Source organism: Penicillium psychrofluorescens (assembly GCF_964197705.1).
Source record: "Penicillium psychrofluorescens genome assembly, chromosome: 4".
Taxonomy (NCBI): Eukaryota; Fungi; Ascomycota; class Eurotiomycetes; order Eurotiales; family Aspergillaceae; genus Penicillium; species Penicillium psychrofluorescens.
In genome coordinates, this window is record NC_133442.1 from 1,803,822 (window position 1) to 1,825,774 (window position 21,953).

Genomic DNA, 21,953 nt, shown 5'->3' on the forward strand with positions numbered 1-21,953 from the left:
CCTTAAGCATAGCAAATACACGATTTAGGCCACCGGCTTGATACCTCCAACAGGAACTAGAGGCGGCCTGCAGAAGACCATGGGTAAACAAAACACTCTGATGCAAGGTTCCCGTCGCTAAAAAACAAGACTGACGACATCTAGCAAGATCAAACTCTTGAATTGACCTTCTAGCCCTAGCGGTCTGTATGAACACAGAGCGGCGTCAGGTTCCCGTCATTTTAAGCTTGTTGTCGGGACTTCGGGACGGGCCGGCATTGTGGTGAGCTTTTAATTGGAAGACACATTAACCTTCGCATTCAAGAGAGTTCGACTGCTCTATTTAATCAAGGTGAAAGGTTCACTCATCACATTCCCTTTTGCTTGCCCCTTGTAAGAAGCAGGGATGCGGTGACATGGCCTAGCCCTAGATGATGCCTTTCAGACCATCACACTGCAAACATGAAAAGAAAAAGAGATTGCGTTGGCTAGAGAACTCTCAGCGGAGACAGAAAAATGTATGCCATCTACCGCATGGACTTGCGTCCATGTTCAGGCTAACTGGCCCAGAGTCGAATGTGTTTCTCTCATGCAAGTTCCCGTCGGCAGAACAGCTGCAGCAAGCTTGGTTCAACAAGGGGTAGGACATCGGCGGAATGTCGGATTCTTGCAGAATAAAACTCGGCTGATTGGCAGTGTGCTGCATTCACGAAGGCTGGACTCCTTATCCCGCCCTTGATATCCCCGCAATGCGAAGCAAGTTCGCGCTAGCGGTTCGGCCCACTGTTTGGAATGCAGAACGATGCGGAGAATCTGGAGAGCAGTATCTTAAGAAATCAAACGATCTTACTATCCTGGTATGTTATAGTCGGTTCAGGCCTGATTGGACTACTAAATTTAAAGTGTAACAAACCAACATCAGGTCTCCAGTTTAAGGAAAATCCCATACATCCATCTCGCAATTAATCACGCCAAGTATCAAAGATGCCGAGACAGAATCCCCCGATTTGCTAAATCTAGCAAGCCTAGAACGTCTACTTCCATATTCCGTAGTGATATAAGAACGTGAATTGACGACAGCCAGTGTCGTTGAAATCCGAAAATCGTCAGCTTACTCTGTCACTATACCTCTTTCTAGAAGAAATGCAGAGGGTTCAACACTTCATTGAATGGCTTGAGTTGACGACTCAATCACATTATTGCTCATTTCCTGGTGCTTTCTCGAAATGTGAAAGCTGTACTTCGACAACTGGCCCACCACCAGTAGTGACGTATGCAGATTTGCCGTCATTGGAGGAGATATTCACAGACGAAGGTCTTCAAAGTCTTCAAAGAGAGGGGTTAGACAAGGCAACTGTCCTATAGCGACAAAGTACCAATCGGAGAAACAACAGTGGTCGTCATTATGAAGCACAATCCCGAATGTGGGCCTCATTAGGCAATCAACGCCGGGCGGAAAAACATTCTTGATCACCCCATCAGCCACCAAACTCCGAGCGTCAAAACTTGCACGGAGAGGGCGGGCCCAATCAATGCACAGGAGGGCGTTGATCCTTGACGTCCTTTTCTGAGCTATGTCCCTCTTCTCCTGTCGCGGCCTGGATGCGCTCTTCAGCCTCCCTCGCCGAGGGGTCTGGCAGCAATTCCAGGACCACCCATGTTTGTTCCTGGCGCGTAAGCTCTATACTTGGCAGCAGACGATCCCAGCACAACCGCTAGCCGATCCGGTGTCAATAGTCTGCATCTCCGACACGCACAACTATCAACTCGAGCTCCCACATGCCGACATTCTCATCCATGCGGGCGACCTGACAGAGTCGGGGTCATTCAAGGAGCTGCAGACTACAATAAATTGGTTGCGAGCACAACCGCATCCGACCAAGATCGTTGTGGCAGGCAACCATGATCTACTTCTAGATCCAGAGTGTGACGCTCGAACCAACCCGCAAGGAGCCGCCGAACGGAAGATGCTTGACTGGGGAGACATCATCTACTTGAAGAACGCAGAGACTACTATCGTCTGTGCCAATGGCCGACGCCTGCGAATATATGGCAGTCCCCAATCGGCCCGATATGGCACACCGGCATTCCAATTTCCTCGTGAGCAGGATGTCTGGGCTGACACTGTCCCGGATGGCATTGACGTGCTCATCACCCACGGGCCGCCACGTGCACACCTCGACAGACTCAGTCTCGGCTGCGTCCATCTTATACGGAAACTCTGGTCTGCTCGGCCACGATTGCATGTGTTTGGGCATGTTCATGAAGGCGCAGGAACGGAGTGGCTGCAATTCGACGCCCTACAGGAGGCGTACGAGCGGACGGTTGTTGCTGGTGGCGGACTGTGCAATCTGTTACAGACATTCCGTGAGTTTATAAGAGGACTCTTTCGTCCTGCCGCCGAGGCGAAATGTCTGCTTGTGAACGCCTGTATGGTTGGTGGCTTCCGCGATGAGGAACGGCGGCAGCCCATCAAAGTGATTATGTGAGATTGCAAAAAGCGATAGATATAGAACATTGGCAATTGAATCAACCTTTTTCTTGTTTCATAACCTTGGATTTCGATCGACATTGTCATCGGCATCATTGGTGGCTACCACCGATATGTCTTGCATATCATTACCATCATAGCGCACAGACAGGGACTTCTTGCCTCGAAAATGGCAAAACCCGTCCTTTCTACTTTGCATGTTTTTCGCATTTAGTTTTTGTTAGATGGGTGCCAAAACAGACGACTTCCACAGGGGCGCATTGGCCCTTCTGCGCACGGCAATGGTGGTGATCACCAAGATGGTTCCAATGAGAATTCAGGTGGCAAGGATTAGTCAGGGCCACTGCACGTTCACCCTCGGGATTTCCTGTGTCCGTGGATTTATACACACGTCTCGAGGTCTTTGTAGCCGACGGCCTGGGAGACAAGGCGGTTAGCACGGCATGGACCACCCGACTAGACGGTGCCGAAATTGACTGTGGGTCTCAATGGCTCAATGAGCAGGTAAGCTTTTCCAGGAGTGGGTCAGGACAGGCACTGCCGCGTACTGTCAGAGCGCTGCGACAACCAACTCATCCTTCCGCCACTGTCCGATACGGTGAACGGAGCTCCACTCGCCTTTATCGCCCGCGACGCCACTGAGGACATCAGTGAAGATCCTGTCGTCACTGCGTAACCTGGCACTATCATTTTCCAAGGCCATGGCGGGTGGTGGGAGAAACTGGGGAACTCAATTCTTCTTTCTACTTTCTAATTTCACTACTCTGTTATTCCATCTATACTCGTCGTACTAAGGAAGGGGTTTCCCCGGGCTCTTTTCCGATATTATTGGGACCGGTTCTCCTATGCCCCCACCTTTGTTGACTTGATTTTTTTTCTTCTCTTTCTTTCTCCTGTGTCCTCACCACCTGTTCGTTTGTCTTTCTTGGCTCTGAAGATCCCTTGGCCTTCCTATATTCTTGTCAATCACCTGGTGGCAGAGGCTATCGAAGGAATAAAGCGTCACCCTAACCAGTAGCCATCATGGAGGAAGGGGATACCGGACGATCGCAGGAGAGAGTGAGTCGAAACAAGCTCACGATCAAAAGAGGAAATGTCTTCTAACGGCTCAATCACGCATGTAGTCTGATGCTCCGCCGGCGGAACCACAATCGCCTAGCCGGAACCGGGCTGCCAGCGACGCGGCTTACATCTCACCTAGAAGATCTGCTGCTGATGAACCCCCGAGTGGCACTGACTTTCGGCGCCGTAGCTCGGCGTCGAGGCGAAGCGGTACCAGTGGAATCCCTAGCCTTGTTCCCCGTACCACTCTCGCTCAAAGAACCGAGGGCAAATTCACACTCGCTGGGCCCGATGAAACCCCCCAGCTCCGGCTGGCCCAGGAGCCATTCGTTCAACCTGGCTATGCTGATCTCAATCCTTCCTATGAGCAACCTTCCAACGCGAGGCCGGTGTGGTCTTTGGCCAAACCGCTGCCCCGTGTAGTGCGACCAGGCATGGTGCCGACCAAGGATGAACTGCTGCAAAGCCGGGCGAATGCCCTGCAGCCGGCCGAAAACTCGCAGAAGGTTGGTCTCGAGGTCGATCCCAATGATCTGGAACGCGGCCGAATTGACAAGACAGCCGACCCGCGGAAAATGGCGGCGCAGGTTGAAGATGCTAGGTTGCAGCGCGAGCAAAACTTCATGAACAAAGTCCTGAGCGGCGATGCGACCTCCGCGAGACAGACTTCACGCATCTCGCGTACTTCGTCGGGCTATGGCAGGCGCCCTTCGGGCTGGGATATGCCCCCGGAGCACTTGTCGGCGGTAGAGGAAGGAGGCTCCCAGGAGGACGATGAGCAGGGGCAGCAGGCAAACCACAGTGATGAACCGTTGCAGCCCGTGCCAGAAGAGCACGAGCCTGACGGTGAAAGACTAGACAACATCTTGAATTCTGCCGAGCTGGAGAAGGGAAGCTTACCCGAGGATCTGCATCCGCTGATCCAAGATCTGGTCGAGGATGAAGTGCACAACAACCACACCACCTGGTCCGTCATCCGTACGCACCATCGCGAGGCTCTGGCCGAAGCACTGGCTGTCTTTATACAGCTCACGATCGGTTTCTGTGCCGATTTGGCTGTGACCCTCGCCAACCAGGGTAACCCTAACACGACCGCCTGGTCTTGGGGCCTGGCGACCATGATGGCCATCTACATTTCTGGTGGTGTTTCTGGTGCTCACCTCAACCCAACCATCACCATGATGCTGTGGTTCTTCCGTGGCTTCCCTAAGCGCAAGATGCCCGAATACTTCGCCGCTCAGTTCCTCGGCGCTTTCTGCGCCGGGCTTGCGGCATACGGTGTCTACTATCATTCTATTCAGAACTACCTCCTCCTCAACTCGGAAACCGATATCATCACTAGCTTCGTGACCAGCCAGCGGGAAACATGGATCGGTCCTGGGACGGCTTTCTTCAACGAGTTCATGGGCACGGTCTGCCTCACCGTCACTATTTTGGCCCTGGGTGACGACCAAAACGCTCCTCCCGGCGCTGGTATGAACTCCCTGATCATCGGCCTGGTCATCACCTGCCTCAGTATGACCTTCTCCTACCAGACCGGTGCGGCATTCAACCCGAGCCGTGACTTTGGTCCCCGTCTCGCTCTTCTCGCTATCGGATTCCCCAGCGACCTGTTTACCAATCCCTACTGGTTTTATGGGCCGTGGGTTGGGTCTCTGAGCGGTGCTTTTATGGGTGCATTCCTGTATGACTTCTTCATCTTCACTGGTGGAGAGTCCCCGATCAACTACCCGCTTGAGCGAAGCCAGCGGGCGCTGAAGAAGAGTGGGAGGAAGTGGAAACGTCGTCTGCACCTTAAAGTAAACTAAGTGTTGAATACCTTCACTAGAGCTGAGAATTGATACCCCCTCTCTTGTTGGGCCTGGGATTACAAGGAATACCTTCTGCTGGGTTTATCCACGGGTGTATTCGGCCAAAAGAGCGTCGACAATGCCTTCTGTATCCTCCTCGTCGCTCTCCTCTGACGTAGTCTCATCATGCTCACCCGCATCCGTTTCCTGTCCTTTGTCTTCCTCTTCTTCCTCTTCCTCCACTTCAAATTTCCGGATCCTTTCCTCCATACCCGCCTTATTGCGGACGAGATACTTCTTATCTTCGATCTTGTCGTTCACCTTGAACTCAGTTGTGGTTCTTGAAAGCTGAACAGTCCCCTCGCGTAAACCTCGGGTATGTGTGAATAGTTCGTCCAGAAAATCTTCGGTGATCCATCTTTTGATGATAAGGTAGTTCCCATCTCCCTTGTGTATTAAAACCGGTCAGCGTAACGGCAATGTGGTAGACATTCAAGATGCGTGCAATGCAAGACTTAGATATTACCTCATCCCATTCCCACTCTAGTCCATTTTCGAACCCATATTCGAACAAGGTTTCAGGAGTGATGTGTTTGCGATTGACCTGTTCAACCGTCTCAGCCATGATAGAAAAACTAGTAAGTCGAGCTCATTGCGCCGTACTCTGATCCACGTTGTCCGGCGATTTTCCGCCGATTCCTGTTTCTCTTCTTTCTTTTCGATCCGGGAAGTCGGCCCGTACGTCCCGCTCATGATCATCGTTATGTTCCTGGCCTTGACCTGCTCAATGCCTTCGATGAGCGTACGGTATTCGCCGAACTGGACCCACTCTAGGGTTTCTTCTTGATCCTTCGTGAATACACTCGTCGTAGCCACTAGCGCTTCATATTCTCTCGCATCTAGCGCGGATAACTGATCTAGCAGCGTGGCTTTGGAAGATGTTCTCCATTCTTGGAGCTGAGATTCGATCGTCGAATGCGGGAGTCTGATGTAGCTGTCATCGTAGCTGATATGGAGTTGGTGCTCCGTTACGGATGCTTTGGGGGAGATGATGTGGACCCTAAAGGTGGGCGAAGGCGATGATTGTTGAGAACGCGGTATTCTGGAGAACAGAGCTTAGCATGCTTAGTACCTCTGGGATCTAATCGATATTAGGTGATCCCGTCATGGTCTTACTGTTTGCTGGGATCGCCCTTTTCACTGGAATTGATTCCGCTGTTGTGCCTCGAACGAAATGAATCCTCTGGATTAAAAAATGCTGCTAGGAGCACATACCTGGGCCCTTCATCTTCTTGGGTGTTATTATCCACCACAGTGGGATCTAGCTCACTGCTCCGCTAGCGTTAATTCTGTCTGAGCATACCCACGGTCGACAATATGCACATACAGTGGAGTACTTTCCGCTGCGCTATTCGGTCCAGGGTCCGTTATGGTCGCCAGGATCTCGGAGGGCACTGAATATTGGGAGAATTGGGTCTGCTCTCCTTCTAAGGGTATTTCCTTGTCGGATTGGATATTGGAAGCGCCAGCAGTCTCCTTTTCAGTGCTACCTGGCCGCGCTTTCTTCGCTGCAAGAATGGACCGAACCAGCAAGTCCTGATCCTCTCTGGTATAGGCAATAACCGCCGCGCCGCGTTTATGATGCTCCCCGTATCTTCGAAATTAGCGATGGCCCGTGACGATTGTACATAAGAGAGTACATAGAAGTGACTTACTGGCTCATGAGCTTCCTCGAATACGCCAGCATGGCGACCTGAAGCATCAACATCAACGTCCCTTTGACATTTTGGAGCTCATTCCGCATCGTATCCATTCCCGGTAGTAGGAACGGCCATTTGAGCTTCTCTGCGTGACTAAGTTTGACCTTGCCTGAAGTCCCGGGTTTGGCACGCAGCTGTTTGCTTGCCTTGCGCAAGGATTGATCCAATGAGATAAAGATCTCTTCGCAGTTTTTTGCCAGGCTCATGACAGTTCCCAATCCCTTTGCGTTAAAGATACTCTGGTTGGATGCTGCGGTCTCCGCATCGTGGACGGAATTCATATCGTCATTACTGCCGTCTTTGTCATCTGATATTGGGAGTCCATTCCCGACGTTCTCCTTGGCTAATTCACCCAGTTGCTGCAGGATACTGGCATTCAGCGACACGTCTTTCGCGATCTTGGTTATCTGCTCCGGAGCCGTTTTGATCTGACCTGCGAAGGTCATCAACTTCATGGAGCATTGCACACCGACTGTTGCAATTGAGAGGATGGCAGAAGCAGCCCCGACGGCCTCCATTGTCCTGAGATAAAAGGACCGGCGTCTTGCGTGTTGCTACGAAACAAATTTCACCCAAGCACCTGGTGATGCTAGTGCGGCTGAGAGAGAGAGGGGAAGGGCGGTGAAGGGCGAGAGTAGGGCTCGAACAGCTATAGTATACCGTTTCTGAATAGTGCCTTAAGAGCGATGAAACACAAAAGGCTCCGCTCTATAAGAAAAACTGCTCAAGTGGCTGGATGGTTGGCTGGTACACCAGCAAAACGGTCCGTCCTATCCCATTCGCTCAACTCCAAGCCATCGCAAACTTTTTCCTCTTTCTCCCCCTGAGGATGATTGAAAGAAAACCCAAGGCCTCGATTGAGCTGAAGCATTAAATAAACAAGTTTTTTTGACCTGATGATTTGAATGATGAAAAAAAAAGATATGAAAATATGAAAAATACAGTCGGTCTATATCGCATCCGTGAAAAGAAAAGACAAAAACCCCACAAATCAATATCATGCTGAACAACAGAGCAACAGATATTTAAGTCAGGGTGTAGCCGCCGTCGACGCGGAGATCCGCACCGGTGATGTACTTGGACGCGTCGCTGAGCAGGAAGGTGACGGCGCCCATGAGGTCTTCGGGGGTACCCATCTTCCCGACGGGGATGAGGGAAGTCCACTTGTCGCGCAGCTGAGGGTTCTCATCGAGAATCTTGCGGGTACTATACAAGAAAAAAAAATCATTAGTAAAACTGATGTGACACCAAAATCCAACAATGGCTCCGGGTCGGTCTTACAGAGCAGTCAGCATATATCCCGGACTAATGCAATTAACTCGAATATCGTGACCAGCCCACTCAACCGCGAGTGACGCAGCCAGATGTCGCACCGCAGCCTTGGCAGCATTGTACGGCGCCTGGGGCTGAGGCACGTTAACAATGGAGCCAGACATGGATCCGATCATGACGATGCTGCCGGAAGCATTGCGCTCCATGAGATGCTTTGCGACGCCTGTGGCGAAGAGGTAGGTGCCGTCGACGTTGACGCCCCAGAGCTTCTGCATGCGGTCGAACGGGTAGGAGATGGCTTCGAAGTTCTCGGTGAATCCCGCTGATGTGACGAGGTTGTCGATCTGGCCGTGTTTGGCGAGGCATTCGTCTAGGGCTTTGTTCACGGAGTCGGGGTCGGCTACGTCGGCGTAGTGTGCCGTGACGTTGGGCATTCTGGTTATAGCGGGTGGAGTTAGCTACTAGCCACGGCGGTGGCGGGCTGGAGCAGGGATGGAGATAAGCTCACTCCTCCAGACCGGGGTTCTCTTTGCGGAACTGCTCGATCAGCTTGTGGGCCTGTTCCTCGGCTTCCTCCTCTGGGTAATCGTTAGCGGATGGGCTCCCCGGTTCTTGCTGTTGGAAGCAACATACTATTCAAATCAACAATCGCCAAATCCGAGCCCGAAGCAACCAGACCCTGGGCCATAACAAGCCCCAAACCGCGCGCACCTCCAGTAACCATACTCACCTTATTCTCAAGAGAGAACTGGGCCAGGGTACGCTTGAAATGCATACCGCCACGACCCTGGACAATAGGCTGCGCGGGCATCTCGCTGTCAGGCGGGTAGGGGATGTGGACGCTCTCGTCCGTCCGGGCAAAGCGGCCTTCATGCTCGCCGGAGGCGCCCTCGGGCGCTTTGGTGGTCGCCGCTAGGAGAGGGTCTTTCTTAGGATCATCTTTCTTGTTGGCGCGGATGGCTGTGTATGACAGCGGGCGCAGGGAGGAGCTTAAGACAGGCCGCGAGACGACGGCTAGAGCTACTGGGCGGGTGGGCAGAGCTCGGATGGAGCGAGCGACCGTAGGTTGGAACATTTTGGAGGGTTGGTGAGAGCTTCAATGGGCACGTTGAAGCTGGAGAGGAGAGTGGTCTAGGAAGGAAGTATGTGCAGCAAGGGGATGGATTAGTATGTCGAAGGAGAAGAAGGGAGAGAAGGGAGAACAGGAAGAAAAGAGAGGAAGGGCAGGAATGAAAAAAAAAGGAAAAGGAAAACAATAATAGCTGTCGGAGCTTTGGGTCAGCTGGGAATGTTGAAAAAGCTAGAGGCAAGTCTGATGTCAGTGGGTCCGTGGACGGGCTGGGTGTTGTCTGGCTCCAGATCGATCAATTCGGTGGTCCCTTCCTCTAGCTAGTCCAACAGCCTGCATCAGGGCCGGCTCTATTGACTTCCTCCGGGCAAGAATCATGCAGTCCGCCCTGCAGTACCTCCATTTCGCCACTATCCCCCCGCTGAGCCAGTGGCAAGTCTCGACCACAACATGACGCTATTGCTGCTGCTTACATTCGTTACCGCCATTTTACTGGGGCGGGATTCCCGCCTGTTGCCCGTTAGCCAGCCCCAGAGTTCCAGATCCACTCCACCGCGGATCTGATCCGATTGTGATTGTTATGAATTGACAACAGTGCAAGTGACTAAGTACCCCACAAAACTCCCTGAGCAAGTGGCCCCCGAGACAACTCCACACCGAGGACTCGACTTTCCCTGGCCAGACGGGTCGACTAATCGGCGAATTCGACGAGGGGAGTGCCGCTTTTGCATTGGTCCTGCAGGAACATGTCAGTACCGGTCACGGGGCGGATCATGGGACCGCCGTCCGGTCGTTCCAGAACAAATCAGGAGGTGAGCGCGTGACTGGACTTACTCCTTTTTGATGCACAACCTTGAGAATCGTGCCGCGTTGCGGACTACGGATCACCGTCTCCATCTTCATACTCTCGATTACGACCAGCGGCTGGTCCTTCTCGACCTCGTCGCCGGCCTGCACGTCCACCCGCAGCACCTTGCACGGCATCGGCGCCAGCACGCTGTTCGTCACGTCCTTCATCCCCAGCGCTTTTTCCATCCATCCGGCCCGCGGGACGGTCAATCGGTACTGCGAGCCGCGCTGGAATGCGATGATCGTGTCCTCGTCCCGCACGACGGTTGTGTCGAGCCGCGTGTGGGGGAAAAAGGAGGTGACCACCCGCGAGCTCGGGCCGAGGTGGCTTACCACTTGCTCAAAGACCCGGTCGCCGACTTCCACGTTGAAGGTGTTGTCGGCAGTCTGCTGCACCCGCACGGTGAAGGTCGTCCCCGCTGGAGCCGCCGGTCCCGCAGACTCGGTGAAGCTCAGCTGGCGCTGCTGGTAGCTCGGGGTGAAGCCGACGGACGGGCCAGAGCCCGATTTAGAGTCGCGGTGTAAGCATGCCAAGGCGACCTGGGCCAACACTTCTTCTTCAATGGTCTTCTTGGCGAAGAGTTCCTCGCGGTGTTTCTCAATGTAACCCGTCTCGACCTCGCCGGCAATAAAATCCGGGCTCTGGCACACGGTCTTGAGGAACTCGATGTTGGTCACGGGACCCGCAATCTCGTACTGCTCGAGGGCAGTAGCCAACTTGCGCAGGGCTTCCTGGCGGGTGGCTCCCCGGACGATCAATTTGGAGATCATGGGGTCGTAGTGTGCGGAGACGTCATCGCCCTCCACAAACCCAGCGTCGATCCGGATGTCAGCCGTAGTGTCGGGCGTGCGCACATGGATGAGACGTCCCGAGTCGGGAATGAACCCCAGATCCGGATTCTCGGCGTAGATCCGGGCCTCGATGGCATGTCCCATCTGGGCCATGTGTGCCTCCACCTCCTCTTGTGTCAGTGGCAGCTTGGCCCCCTCGGCCACGAGGATCTGCCAGTGGACCAGATCCTGGCCCGTCACCATCTCCGTCACGGGATGCTCGACCTGTAGTCGCGTATTCATTTCCATAAAGTAGAACTCGCCCGAGTCGTTGTCGAAGATGAACTCGACCGTGCCGGCCCCTTCGTAGCCTACCGCCAACGCCGCGGATCGGGCTTTGGCCCATATGTCCTTGCGAGTGGCATCGGGGAGATGTGGGGCGGGTGATTCCTCGAGGACCTTCTGGTGCCGGCGCTGAATACTGCAATCTCTCTCACCCAGGGCGACGCTGTTGCCGTGTTTGTCCGCAAAGACCTGGACCTCAATGTGCCGAGGTGTGGTGATATACTTCTCCACTAGCACATGATCGTCGCCGAACGAATTCATGGCCTCTGACTTGGCCGACTCGAGCTGCGCCTGGAACTCGGCTTTGGAGGACGCAATCCGCATGCCCTTTCCGCCGCCACCCTTGATGGCCTTGATGAGCACGGGGTATGTGATCTTGTCGGCTTCAGCTTCGAGGAGTTGCGGGTCTTGGTTGTGCCCGTGGTATCCCGGGACACAGGGTACGCCTGCAGCGGTCATGATCTCTTTTGAGCGGCTATTGAAATCTGGGTTAGGTCAATGCCTCCACAGTGGAGTAAAAGTAATGCATACCTTTTATCACCCATATCCTCAATCGCCTTCCACGGGGGTCCTATGAAGACCAGTCCCGCTTCGGTACATTTGCGCGCAAACGCAGAGTTCTCACTCAACTATGTAGTTCCGTCAGTAGCTGGTAGGATTATTTTTATCAAGTGAGACGAAAACTCACAAATCCATAACCGGGATGTATCGCACGGCACCCTTCCTTGCGTGCAATCTCAATAATCCGATCGCCATCCAGATACGCCGACACAGAGCCCAAGTTAAACGCAAACGGTGAGCTCAACGCATGCTGCGCTTTGCTGTCTGGATCTGTGTAGAGGGTAGTCACGCGGATTCCACGCTCCGCCGCTGTCCGGCCAACTCGGCTGCAATCGGTTAATCGGCAAGGTCTATAGAACTGTACAACAGCAATGAAATGGATTCACCTACAGGGCAATTTCACCACGGTTCGCAATGAGAATCGAGTCCAGCGAGGTATGAGCGCCTGGCGTGCTCGACACCGAGGAGGCCGCTCGTGTGGTTCTGTGGGCCGCGGTCGGGGTGAGGCGGGGAGCAATGCGGAGAAGGGATGAGAGAGGCATGGCGGAGGATCAGCCAGGACTGAATTAGAGGCTGAGAGGGATGATATTCCAGAAGGCTCAGCAGAGAGACATTATAGGTAGAGATGGTATAAGGTGAGAGAGAAAAGAGGAAGAAAGAAAGAAAGTAACCTCAAAAGGCCGATTGTTGTCATTGCCGACGCAAAGCGAACTATGCGGGGGAAACCGCTGGTCACGTGAAGCACAATTCTACCATTGATGCAACGATGTATGGATATTCAAGCTATGTACATGTAGTATTTACGCATGGCTGGGGATGATCGCAGCCCGCCGGAACTCTTCCCACCAGGGGAAATTCTCATGTCGCGTCCCATCCTCTTTCAACTGCACAGGCGATGTGCAGTACACCGCACTCATGAACCACGGGTTGTCCGTGGCCAGCAGGGGCTTGGTCCTCTTTCGGGCAGGACTCCAGCAATAAGTCGCGATGGTCATCCGACCCGTCTCGCGATACATCTTCATAGCATTGGTAATGAAGTGTCTGCGCTGGATATACCAGGGCTCATTGGCCAGAAAATCCTCCCACTGCTTGTAGGGGAACGGGTTCTCGAAGGCGGCGTTGATAACCTCGTGCACCTTGGTACCCGCCGGGAAACCATACTTGGAACAAAAGTAGTTCGAGGCCGCGTCGCCCAGATGCGCTTTCCAGTGCCAGATTAGCGAGAACTCGGTCGCGATGAAGGTCTGGTCGGGCCGGAGGCGAGGAAGCACGTAGTCCAGCATTGTGCGGTGGGCGGGCAGTCTGGGAATGTGCAGATGGACATCGACACCGTCGAGCTGCGGCTTGGAGGCAATATAGCGCAGGAAGCGCTCGATGGCGGGTGTGCGCTTGGCGGGCAGGTCGAGCCTGTTCAAGGCGCCCATGTACAAGCGCGTGGGCAGGTGATTTCTCTCCCGGAAATCGATCACCGCGTCGGCCATGCTCTCGTAGAAAACATTGAGTCGTTCGTTCTGCTGGCCCGGCTTTGCCTCGATCCAGGGCTCGTTTCCGATCACCATCATGTCGACTCGGGGCATGACGAGCGCGAGAATGCGCTCTAGGACCTGCAGCTCGGCGACGTGCTCGGCACTGCCGGGCTCGGGGAAGTCGCGCTCTTGGTAGTCCCACTTGAGGCTGATAATCATTTTGAATCCGGCGTCGATGGCGCCAAATACCGCTTTGATATTTGGTCTTTGCTCTGGGTGCGGGACGTCCATCTGATGCATGTCCAAAAAGCCGCGGATCCACTTGGCGCCGACAGCGCGGAGCTCATCATGGTCGCCGTCGAGCAGTCTCAATGACTCGTTGTAGTTGGCTCCGAGAATCCCGTCGGGAGGGAGTGGTTGGGATGCCATGTTGCGAGTGTTAGGTTGTGAATGTGAGGTTGCTGTGTGTTCGGCGAAACAGGACAAATGGCCTCGGGGGCCTGACCTCGCCACTGCCAAGTGGATCTACACTTAATTGCCATCCACCAGGCTACGATATTAGTTTTTATACTAGTGTCTACACAAGAGGAAGACGGTAATAAAATACAAGATTCAATTCCCGTTTCGATCCGAAGAGGTGTCATGGTCATATGTATACCAACGTTTTGAAGATATACATATACCTCTCTAGACCGAAACGGCGTCGCGGTAGTACCTAAACTAACATTTGAAGATACACATATTCTCCAGCAACAAGTACAAAAACAGGGGGCCTCGTTAAAACCAGGACCTGGGAGAAAAACTCCGTAGAGAAAACTACCCAGCTGGAAAGAGTACCCCCGTACATGAATGATAACCTGGCCATCCCATAGTCATAGTACAATCTGTCTCCCTCCCTTCCGAACACAAGACACAAGCACATTTCACCGAGAAAAGTTCTCGCAAATGATCTCCCGCTAGGACCTGGGCCCGGGTCCTAGCAGGAGGGTGGTCGAGGTACTGAATCAGCGACTGATCCAGACCTCTAGGGTTTCGTCACCAGCAGTCTTCACCAAAGTTCTTTCCTCAAAATAATAAGAGCGCCACAATTCCTTCATCGATTCCGCTTCGACTCCCTCTTCTTCTTGCATCTCCTACTCCGATCCTGTCTGCGCGTCTGCTCGGTCCGCGGAGGACGCTGAAGCCGAGTCCAAGGCCGCCGATCTTCATATTGACACTGGTTGTTTTTCTTCTTCTCCTTCTTCTTTTTCTTTTGCTGTTTGTGGTTGCGACGTGACTGATTCTTGATGCCGGTGCAGTCGATGCGGTAGTAGCGCCGAAGGCGAGGCCCCGGAGGAAGGTTGAGGGGGGTTGCCATATTGGTTGTAGTGGTGGTGGTGATACGGATGGTAGAAGTAGCACCAGTGGTGGTAGTGTTGTTGCTGTTGTCATCCCACCGCCGCCAGTTGAGTGTTCCGGCTGCGGTGTCGAGATGAGGGTAGAAGTTTGGCATGCTTGTTCGGTAATACATGCGATTTTCGTTTGCGCAGCTGTGCTGCCATTCCCATCTTCCGTTTTCGTACCTGATGTAGGCTGATATTAGGTCGGTGGAAGGTGAATGTAGGTTGTGGCGTACCTGGATCCGAGGGTTAGTATGCTGCATTTGCCCACTACACACAAATATATGCGAAGATATATATAAGGACGAGTACAAGAAAAGATGATAAGCTAGACATGAAGACTAAAAACCAAGCAAGTAACGATATCCATCGCGTACCAGTAGTAAAATCGAATCAGGTGAGGAATAAAAGCCAACATCCGCTCGGCCACTAGGGATTGCCTAGTGGCGCTATCAATCTGATTACCGTAAGGGCGCATCGGGTTGATGAAAAAGAAAGAAACCAGAGGGGGAGAAGGGGCTTCATATAGCTTTCCAGAGGTAGCATGGTTTGAATCAGTTTAGTCGCTTTTCACCTCGATAGAATCGGTCTAGTCAGGATCAACTCTGGTGCAGAAGAAGACCAAGCCTAATAAGGAACTGAATGTTATGAAGCCGGAGTCGGAGTCAAAAATAGACTGGAAAAATATTATTGTTGGTTCATTATCAAATTTGTATAGCTGGAACGACTGGATGCCAAGGCTTACCTGAGCAGGATTTGGCAGGATCGGCCGTGACGAGTATTCGAGATCCGCCTGAATTTCTTTCTCCCTCACCTTTTTGTCCCCGACTCACTCGTTCCCTCGATGTCCTTGACTCTTGCATAGTATATATGTAACTACACTCAACCCATCTCTCTCGTTACTTCTGCATCGATTTTGCATTCCCTTTCCCAACACTCGCTTCCTAACTCGCGCTTTTACCTCACACCGGCATGTCGGATGACGAGGAATACTACGAGTTCGAAGATGACTATCTCTGGGATGACGTGGTCCCGGACCTAGTCGTGAGTACCTCCCTTCCAACAGTTCACGAAGAACATCCAAACCTATCACTGCATAACCTCCGACGCTAACCCGCCCTCCCTTCACGCAGGACGAACTCGCCGCAAGCTCATACTACGACATCTCGTACTACGACGACCCCGCGCAGGACGTGCAAGAATTCTTCAGTGACTGGGAATACTACTCAGATGACTACTACGACGAGGATGCCTCAGCAGCGCCGAAAACAAAGCCGAAACCCACCACGAAACGCAAACGCGAGACCTCCCCTTCCGTGCACCGCGGCCCCCCACCGGTCCAGTCTACCACAAAACCAGATATCACTTCCTTCCAAGGCGTGGTTTGGAAGACACCCAGCCTGGAAAGGGACCAGGATGTCGCCGTGCAGATCTACGAGCCGGGCTACGGGGACAAGGTTGCCCTGCTGGAGAACTGGCGCGAGGTATTCAAGTCCGCGCAGCCGGGTCTGGATAAATCGCGCCTGCGCAAGAAGCGGGCGAGGGAGGAGTCACTTCGGCCTAGTCTCGCCACCGCTGTTGCTGCAGTTGAGCCCATGGAGACCGATGCGGTGGATATTACGACCCCACTAGCAGGCAGCGAGGCGCCGCATCAGCTAGACAGCTCAGATCAAATATCGGACGTGCTATCATTGGAAACCCTACGCTCGAAGGACGGGGACGCGGGCGAGGCGTCCAATACCACGCCGGAGCAGGTGCTGTCCCCCAATAACGCACCCAAGCCTGCTGCCTTGGCTCCTGCCAAGAGGGGTCGGAAGCGTAAAGCGGAGACCTCGGTGCCGGAGCATGCGAGTAAGGATGGGCCTGCTGGGGACTCGGTGAAGCCGCGGGGGAAACGAGTTGCGTCAAGGAAGGTCAGTGGTGGTAGTGGGCAGGCTGGTGCGTCGCAGGCGGCGGGTTCAGTGCGCCGGTCGACGAGGCAGAAGAAGTAATTCAGCCTGGACATTTGCACATGTTTTGGATATCCGGCGTTTCTCTTATTTGTGATATCGCATGACTGGCATAAACAGAACACATTTCAACGGAATTGCATCTTATGGTTTACGTGGACAGATATAATCTATTGATCGAATTTGTAGAACAAGTTGGACAACACTACGCATACTCCTTGTTAAACGCACGACCGATGACCATCCGTCGAATCTCGCTCGTGCCCGCACCAATCTCATACAACTTTGCATCCCTTAGCAACCGCCCGGCAGGGATCTCATTAATATAGCCGCTTCCCCCCATGAGCTGAATCGCGTCCAGAGTACACTCCGTCGCCCGCTCAGCGGCATAGAGGATTGCTCCCGCGCAATCCTGCGTCCGGACCACCATCTCACCCGATGCTACGGCGGCTTGGTCGACCTGTCGCGCCGTGGTATAGGTGTAGGCCCGCGAGGCGGCTAGCTTGGTGTACATGTCCGCCAACTTGCCCTGAATGAGCTGGTTGTGCGCGATGGGAGTTCCAAACTGCTTTCGCACGTGAGTGTAGGGGAGGACCAGGTCAAGGGCTGCTTGCATAATTCTGTGAGGTTGTTAGTTAGTATAGAAGAAAACAAGAATGGTTTGGAGTGGCACATACCCCAAGGGCCCAGCGCTCAGAACAAGTCTCTCCAGATCCAACCCCTCCATCAACACACGAACGCCACGGTTCACCTCGCCCAGCAGGTTCTCCCGAGGAACAAACACATCCTCGAAGATCAGCTCCCCCGTGTTCGAGCCGCGCATGCCCAACTTGTCGAGCTTGCGCGCACACGAGAAGCCCTTGGACGACTTCTCCACGATAAAGGCCGTGATCCCCTTCGAGCCCTTCTCGGGCTCCGTCTTGGCATATACAACAATAAAGTCCGCATCAGGACCCTACCCCACACTGTATTAGTGATGGTACTTTGTGATAGAAAATCACACTCACATTGGTAATCCACATCTTGGTCCCATTCAACACCCACCCACCGTCCACCTCCTTCGCCGTCGTCTTCATGCTCACGACATCCGAGCCCGCCGAGTGCTCGGACATGGCCAGCGCGCCGACCTTCTCACCAGACAGGAGGCCAGGCAGGAATCGCTCTTTCTGCGCGGCCGACCCATTGAGTGAGATCTGGTTCACGCAGAGTTGCGAATGCGCGGCGTACGATAGTCCGATACTGCCAGAGGCTCGGCTGAGCTCTTCCATTACCACGCAATGGGCCTGGTAGCCCATTCCCAAACCGCCGTATTCTTCATTAGCCGTCACGCCGAGGAACCTGGATTTGATTGTAATGGTTAATACGGTTTGGTCGTATGATCAGAGTGCGGGGGCTCTATGGGGGTTCATACCCAGCATCACCGAGCTTCTTCCACATGTCTGCAGGAAACTCATTCTGTTCGTCTGTCCGTGCGGCCACCTCGGCGGGGATCTCGCGACCTGAATCAAGATCCTTGTGAGCGATTGAGCCGACAGTATTTACCAGGGACGTAGTCAACTCACGAGTAAATTCCTGCACCCGATCGCGCAGTTCCAACAAATCTTCGTCGGTGGGTGGCTCAAAGCCTGCTGGGTGTTTGGTCGACACGGTCCGCCATAAACGCGGGGAGACGGCAAGTGTGGGGATGGGCTTGCGCACCCGTGAGAATGAACGGGCGGTGGAGGAGCGGAAGACGGAGGATAGAGGGGAGAGGGACGCCATGGTGGGAGGATTAGAGAGGACAAGTGAAAGGAAAGACACGGAGGAGTGGTGGAACTCTTAAGGGTTGATGTTGCAGAACTGCGCGGCACCCGTCGGGACAAACAGACCAGGGCCGCTTCGGATGTTCTTGTATGGCGGTGATTGATTTCTAGAATCAATTCACTGACATCTCTCGATGATTCAAACGACTGTATTAATTCTATTTTCTTTTCTTTTTCCATCCCTATGAATTCTCCTCCGCACCATTTCTTCTCCCTGTCTGGCTGTTGTTGTTGTTGTCTGCTCGGCTATCCGCGGCAATCGTCACTCCGCACTGGGCCTCTCGTGCTTCTCTCTCTCTTTCTTCTCCCTCTTCTTCCTTTTCCCCTTCGACCATACTCACGATACTACCATAAATCAATGCTATGCTATCGACACAATACCCTGTCTGACTCTCTCTAGCAGAGTTCTTCCTGTCGTCTTCCTCTCAATAGCTTCTCCACACATTCTCCCCGCAATGCGCGCCCCGTCCCCGCTTGTTCTTCGGAGCCTGGGCTCAACCCGAGCTGTGCGCCGCAGCCAAACTGCTCCTCTCCTCAGACTCTCGGCTCGAACGATTGCCAGCTATACACATCCTCACCATGCATCCGCACTATCTGTCCTCCCCACTGCCGTGGACACCTCGTCGTCCGAGTACCGCGAAAACAGCCAGCAGATGCAGGAGCTCCTGGATCGGATGAGCAGCCTGCACGCGAAAATCGGACAGGGAGGAACTGAAAAGGCGCGTGAGAAGCACATCGCACGCGGCAAGATGCTGCCGCGGGACCGTATCTCTTCCCTGATCGATCCCGGCACGCCCTTCCTAGAATTGTCCCCGCTCGCCGGCCACGAAGTCTACGAAGGCGAGGATGTGCCCGCTGGTGGCATTATCACGGGTATCGGCACAGTCGAAGGCGTCAACTGCATGATCGTGGCCAACGATAGCACCGTCAAGGGTGGCACGTATTACCCGATCACCGTCAAGAAGCACCTGCGCGCACAGGCAGTGGCCCAGGAGAATCGCTTGCCCTGCATCTACCTCGTCGATTCAGGCGGTGCCAATCTGCCTCACCAGAAAGATGTCTTCCCGGATCGGGACCATATCGGGCGTTTCTTCTACAACCAGGCTCGCATGAGCTCCCTGGGGATCCCTCAGCTGTCCGTTGTGATGGGTCCCTGTACCGCCGGCGGCGCCTATGTGCCCGCCATGAGCGACGAAACCATTATTGTCGAGAACCAGGGCACTATCTTCCTCGCTGGCCCACCACTCGTCAAGGCTGCCACGGGAGAAGTGGTCTCGGCCGAGGACCTGGGCGGCGGCCTGCTGCATTCGACCATCTCCGGCGTGACCGACTACCTCGCCGTGGACGATGCCCACGCTCTAGTGCTCGCCCGACGCTCCGTCGCCAACCTGAACTACCCTATCACGCGAGGGCCCCTGCAGTTGGAGAATGCCAACACCGACAGCCTCGTCATCAAAGAACCCCTCTACGATCCCGCCGAGCTAAACGGCATCGTTGGCACGAACCTGCGCCGCCAGATCCCGGCGCACGAGGTGATCGCGCGCATCGTGGACGGCAGCGAGTTCGCCGAGTTCAAGCGCGATTACGGCACCACGCTGGTGACGGGCTTTGCGCGCATCCAGGGCCACCGTGTCGGCATCGTCGCCAACAATGGGATATTGTTCTCCGAGTCCTCGCTCAAGGGCGCCCATTTCATCGAGCTGTGCGCCCAGCGCCGCATCCCTCTCGTGTTCCTGCAGAATATCTCGGGTTTCATGGTCGGCGCCGATGCAGAGAAGGGCGGGATCGCGAAGAACGGAGCTAAGCTGGTTACAGCTGTCGCCTGTGCGGATGTGCCCAAGTTTACAGTCGTGTTTGGGTCGAGTGCTGGTGCTGGCAATTACGGGATGTGGTTAGTTTTTTTTGCCCCTCGACCTATGGTTTTCTATTCTAACATCTGCAGTGGCCGTGCCTACTCCCCCCGCCTACTCTTCATGTGGCCCAACGCCAAAATCGGCGTGATGGGCTCCGAACAACTCTCCGCGGTCATGGAGGCCGTCGGCCGCACCGCCGACCCAGCTCTCAAGGCTCGCATCGACCATGAATCCGAGGCGATCTATTCCTCTGCCCGCCTATGGGATGACGGTGTCATTCCACCCGCCCAAACGAGGCATATGCTCGGATTGGGACTGACAGCTGCGCTGAGCGGAAAGGCCGAGCCGAATGTGCAGACCCGGTTCGGCGTATTCCGCATGTGAGAATAAGGGAAACGGACATATAAAACAGACTAGAAGAGGATACCAGAAACGTGGAATGAAATATATATTTTCACACATATATGTTTTTGTATCCATCCATCCAATGTGCCAGCCAAGTCAAGGCAAGCAAGCACTGAGCCGGATCCTACCAAGTATTCACAAAAAAAGAAGCATAAAACTTTTTGCCCAATTCTTCCAAAAGAGCAGCAGATAGATAGACAGACATGGTTTCCAATTCATGGAAAGCAGGTGGCACCCAGCGCGCAGACAGTCAAGCTTCCAGAAAGGACAAAAATGAAGGTGGTGGTGATGATGATATTGTATGTTGTGGTGAGGTGAGGTGGGGAGGAGTATGCCAGCGAGGCATTGATTCTATCGTAAGGCGCATAAAACACAGAGGCGTGACATAAAAATCGACGATGAAGAAGAAGAAGCGCGTCGTAGTGTCGTATAGAAAAGACGCAGAATAGATCCATGGCAAGCAAAGCAACCGTTTCCTTAGAGAATCACACACCGCCCACCCGCACGACGACTCTGCCTCTTTGCCCTATCCTGACGAAGAACCGGCCCCTCGCGCGCCTTCCGAAACTCCGTGGGTTCACCTAGATCCTTACGGATAATCTGACGGCACAAGTCAACGAAGACCTCGTTGACGTTTGCGCGGCGCCGCGCAGAGGTCTCGTAGTAGGGCGCGTTGCCCCAGTTTTGGGAGAGGCCGAAGGCGCGCGCGCGGGGCACGGCGCGGTCGTCTTCCAGGTCGGATTTGTTGCCGACTATCACGAGCGGGACGTGTTCGTCGTCTTTGATTCGGATGATTTGTTCGCGGAGTTCGGCGAGTTCGTTCAGCGAGGAGTTGCTTGTTATTGAGAAGACGAGGAGGAAGCCTTGGCCTTGTTTCATGTAGATTTCTCTAGGCGAGGGTTAGTGGTGTTGATTTGGGAGCTCGGAGATAGTTGGGTGAGGGTTATTACCTCATGGCCGCTGGGATGCGGTTAGCAGGGTGATTGGTAGATCTCGGGGAATGTGGTGGAAGGACTTACTGAACTGTTCTGTTCCCGCGGTATCCAAGCTTTTGATTCCCAAGGTCAGCAAGACTCGACGCCAGGTAGTACGCTATACCACCTACATTTCTAAGATGCATTGTCGGCCCTAGAGGAACGGCATTAATGTC

The 21,953-nt window shown here is 53.9% G+C and overlaps 10 protein-coding genes across 10 annotated transcripts; 4 read left to right on the forward strand and 6 right to left on the reverse strand.

Annotated features, from left to right (window-relative positions):
* Positions 1-1,553: 1,553 nt before the first annotated feature.
* On the forward strand, positions 1,554-2,468 carry PFLUO_LOCUS6368 (uncharacterized protein; the record flags this gene model as incomplete). Its single annotated transcript, XM_073783907.1, has 1 exon — positions 1,554-2,468. One exon carries the CDS (start codon positions 1,554-1,556, stop codon positions 2,466-2,468), a length of 915 nt encoding a protein of 304 aa, XP_073640415.1.
* Positions 2,469-3,493: 1,025 nt separating this feature from the next.
* On the forward strand, positions 3,494-5,340 carry PFLUO_LOCUS6369 (uncharacterized protein; the record flags this gene model as incomplete). Its single annotated transcript, XM_073783908.1, has 2 exons — positions 3,494-3,529; positions 3,595-5,340. The coding sequence occupies 2 exons, from the start codon at positions 3,494-3,496 to the stop codon at positions 5,338-5,340; spliced, it is 1,782 nt and encodes a 593-aa protein (XP_073640416.1).
* An 84-nt stretch (positions 5,341-5,424) lies between these two features.
* PFLUO_LOCUS6370 (uncharacterized protein) lies at positions 5,425-7,600 on the reverse strand (the record flags this gene model as incomplete). The annotated part of the gene is made up of 6 exons (XM_073783909.1): positions 5,425-5,769; positions 5,849-5,926; positions 5,986-6,424; positions 6,598-6,651; positions 6,710-6,976; positions 7,038-7,600. The coding sequence occupies 6 exons, from the start codon at positions 7,598-7,600 to the stop codon at positions 5,425-5,427; spliced, it is 1,746 nt and encodes a 581-aa protein (XP_073640417.1).
* A 507-nt stretch (positions 7,601-8,107) lies between these two features.
* PFLUO_LOCUS6371 (uncharacterized protein) lies at positions 8,108-9,429 on the reverse strand (the record flags this gene model as incomplete). Its single annotated transcript, XM_073783910.1, has 4 exons — positions 8,108-8,288; positions 8,364-8,789; positions 8,863-8,932; positions 8,988-9,429. The coding sequence occupies 4 exons, from the start codon at positions 9,427-9,429 to the stop codon at positions 8,108-8,110; spliced, it is 1,119 nt and encodes a 372-aa protein (XP_073640418.1).
* A 685-nt stretch (positions 9,430-10,114) lies between these two features.
* Positions 10,115-12,491, reverse strand: PFLUO_LOCUS6372 (uncharacterized protein; the record flags this gene model as incomplete). Its single annotated transcript, XM_073783912.1, has 5 exons — positions 10,115-10,159; positions 10,258-11,863; positions 11,920-12,017; positions 12,077-12,275; positions 12,340-12,491. The coding sequence occupies 5 exons, from the start codon at positions 12,489-12,491 to the stop codon at positions 10,115-10,117; spliced, it is 2,100 nt and encodes a 699-aa protein (XP_073640419.1).
* Positions 12,492-12,749: 258 nt separating this feature from the next.
* On the reverse strand, positions 12,750-13,844 carry PFLUO_LOCUS6373 (uncharacterized protein; the record flags this gene model as incomplete). The annotated part of the gene is made up of 1 exon (XM_073783913.1): positions 12,750-13,844. One exon carries the CDS (start codon positions 13,842-13,844, stop codon positions 12,750-12,752), a length of 1,095 nt encoding a protein of 364 aa, XP_073640420.1.
* Positions 13,845-15,766: 1,922 nt separating this feature from the next.
* On the forward strand, positions 15,767-16,785 carry PFLUO_LOCUS6374 (uncharacterized protein; the record flags this gene model as incomplete). The annotated part of the gene is made up of 2 exons (XM_073783914.1): positions 15,767-15,838; positions 15,928-16,785. The coding sequence occupies 2 exons, from the start codon at positions 15,767-15,769 to the stop codon at positions 16,783-16,785; spliced, it is 930 nt and encodes a 309-aa protein (XP_073640421.1).
* A 163-nt stretch (positions 16,786-16,948) lies between these two features.
* On the reverse strand, positions 16,949-18,504 carry PFLUO_LOCUS6375 (uncharacterized protein; the record flags this gene model as incomplete). Its single annotated transcript, XM_073783915.1, has 5 exons — positions 16,949-17,363; positions 17,421-17,698; positions 17,751-18,081; positions 18,155-18,242; positions 18,306-18,504. 5 exons carry the CDS (start codon positions 18,502-18,504, stop codon positions 16,949-16,951), a joined length of 1,311 nt encoding a protein of 436 aa, XP_073640422.1.
* A 496-nt stretch (positions 18,505-19,000) lies between these two features.
* Positions 19,001-20,782, forward strand: PFLUO_LOCUS6376 (mitochondrial; the record flags this gene model as incomplete). Its single annotated transcript, XM_073783916.1, has 2 exons — positions 19,001-20,436; positions 20,488-20,782. 2 exons carry the CDS (start codon positions 19,001-19,003, stop codon positions 20,780-20,782), a joined length of 1,731 nt encoding a protein of 576 aa, XP_073640423.1.
* Positions 20,783-21,280: 498 nt separating this feature from the next.
* PFLUO_LOCUS6377 (Ras- protein rsr1) lies at positions 21,281-21,758 on the reverse strand (the record flags this gene model as incomplete). The annotated part of the gene is made up of 2 exons (XM_073783917.1): positions 21,281-21,692; positions 21,754-21,758. The coding sequence occupies 2 exons, from the start codon at positions 21,756-21,758 to the stop codon at positions 21,281-21,283; spliced, it is 417 nt and encodes a 138-aa protein (XP_073640424.1).
* Positions 21,759-21,953: the final 195 nt, after the last annotated feature.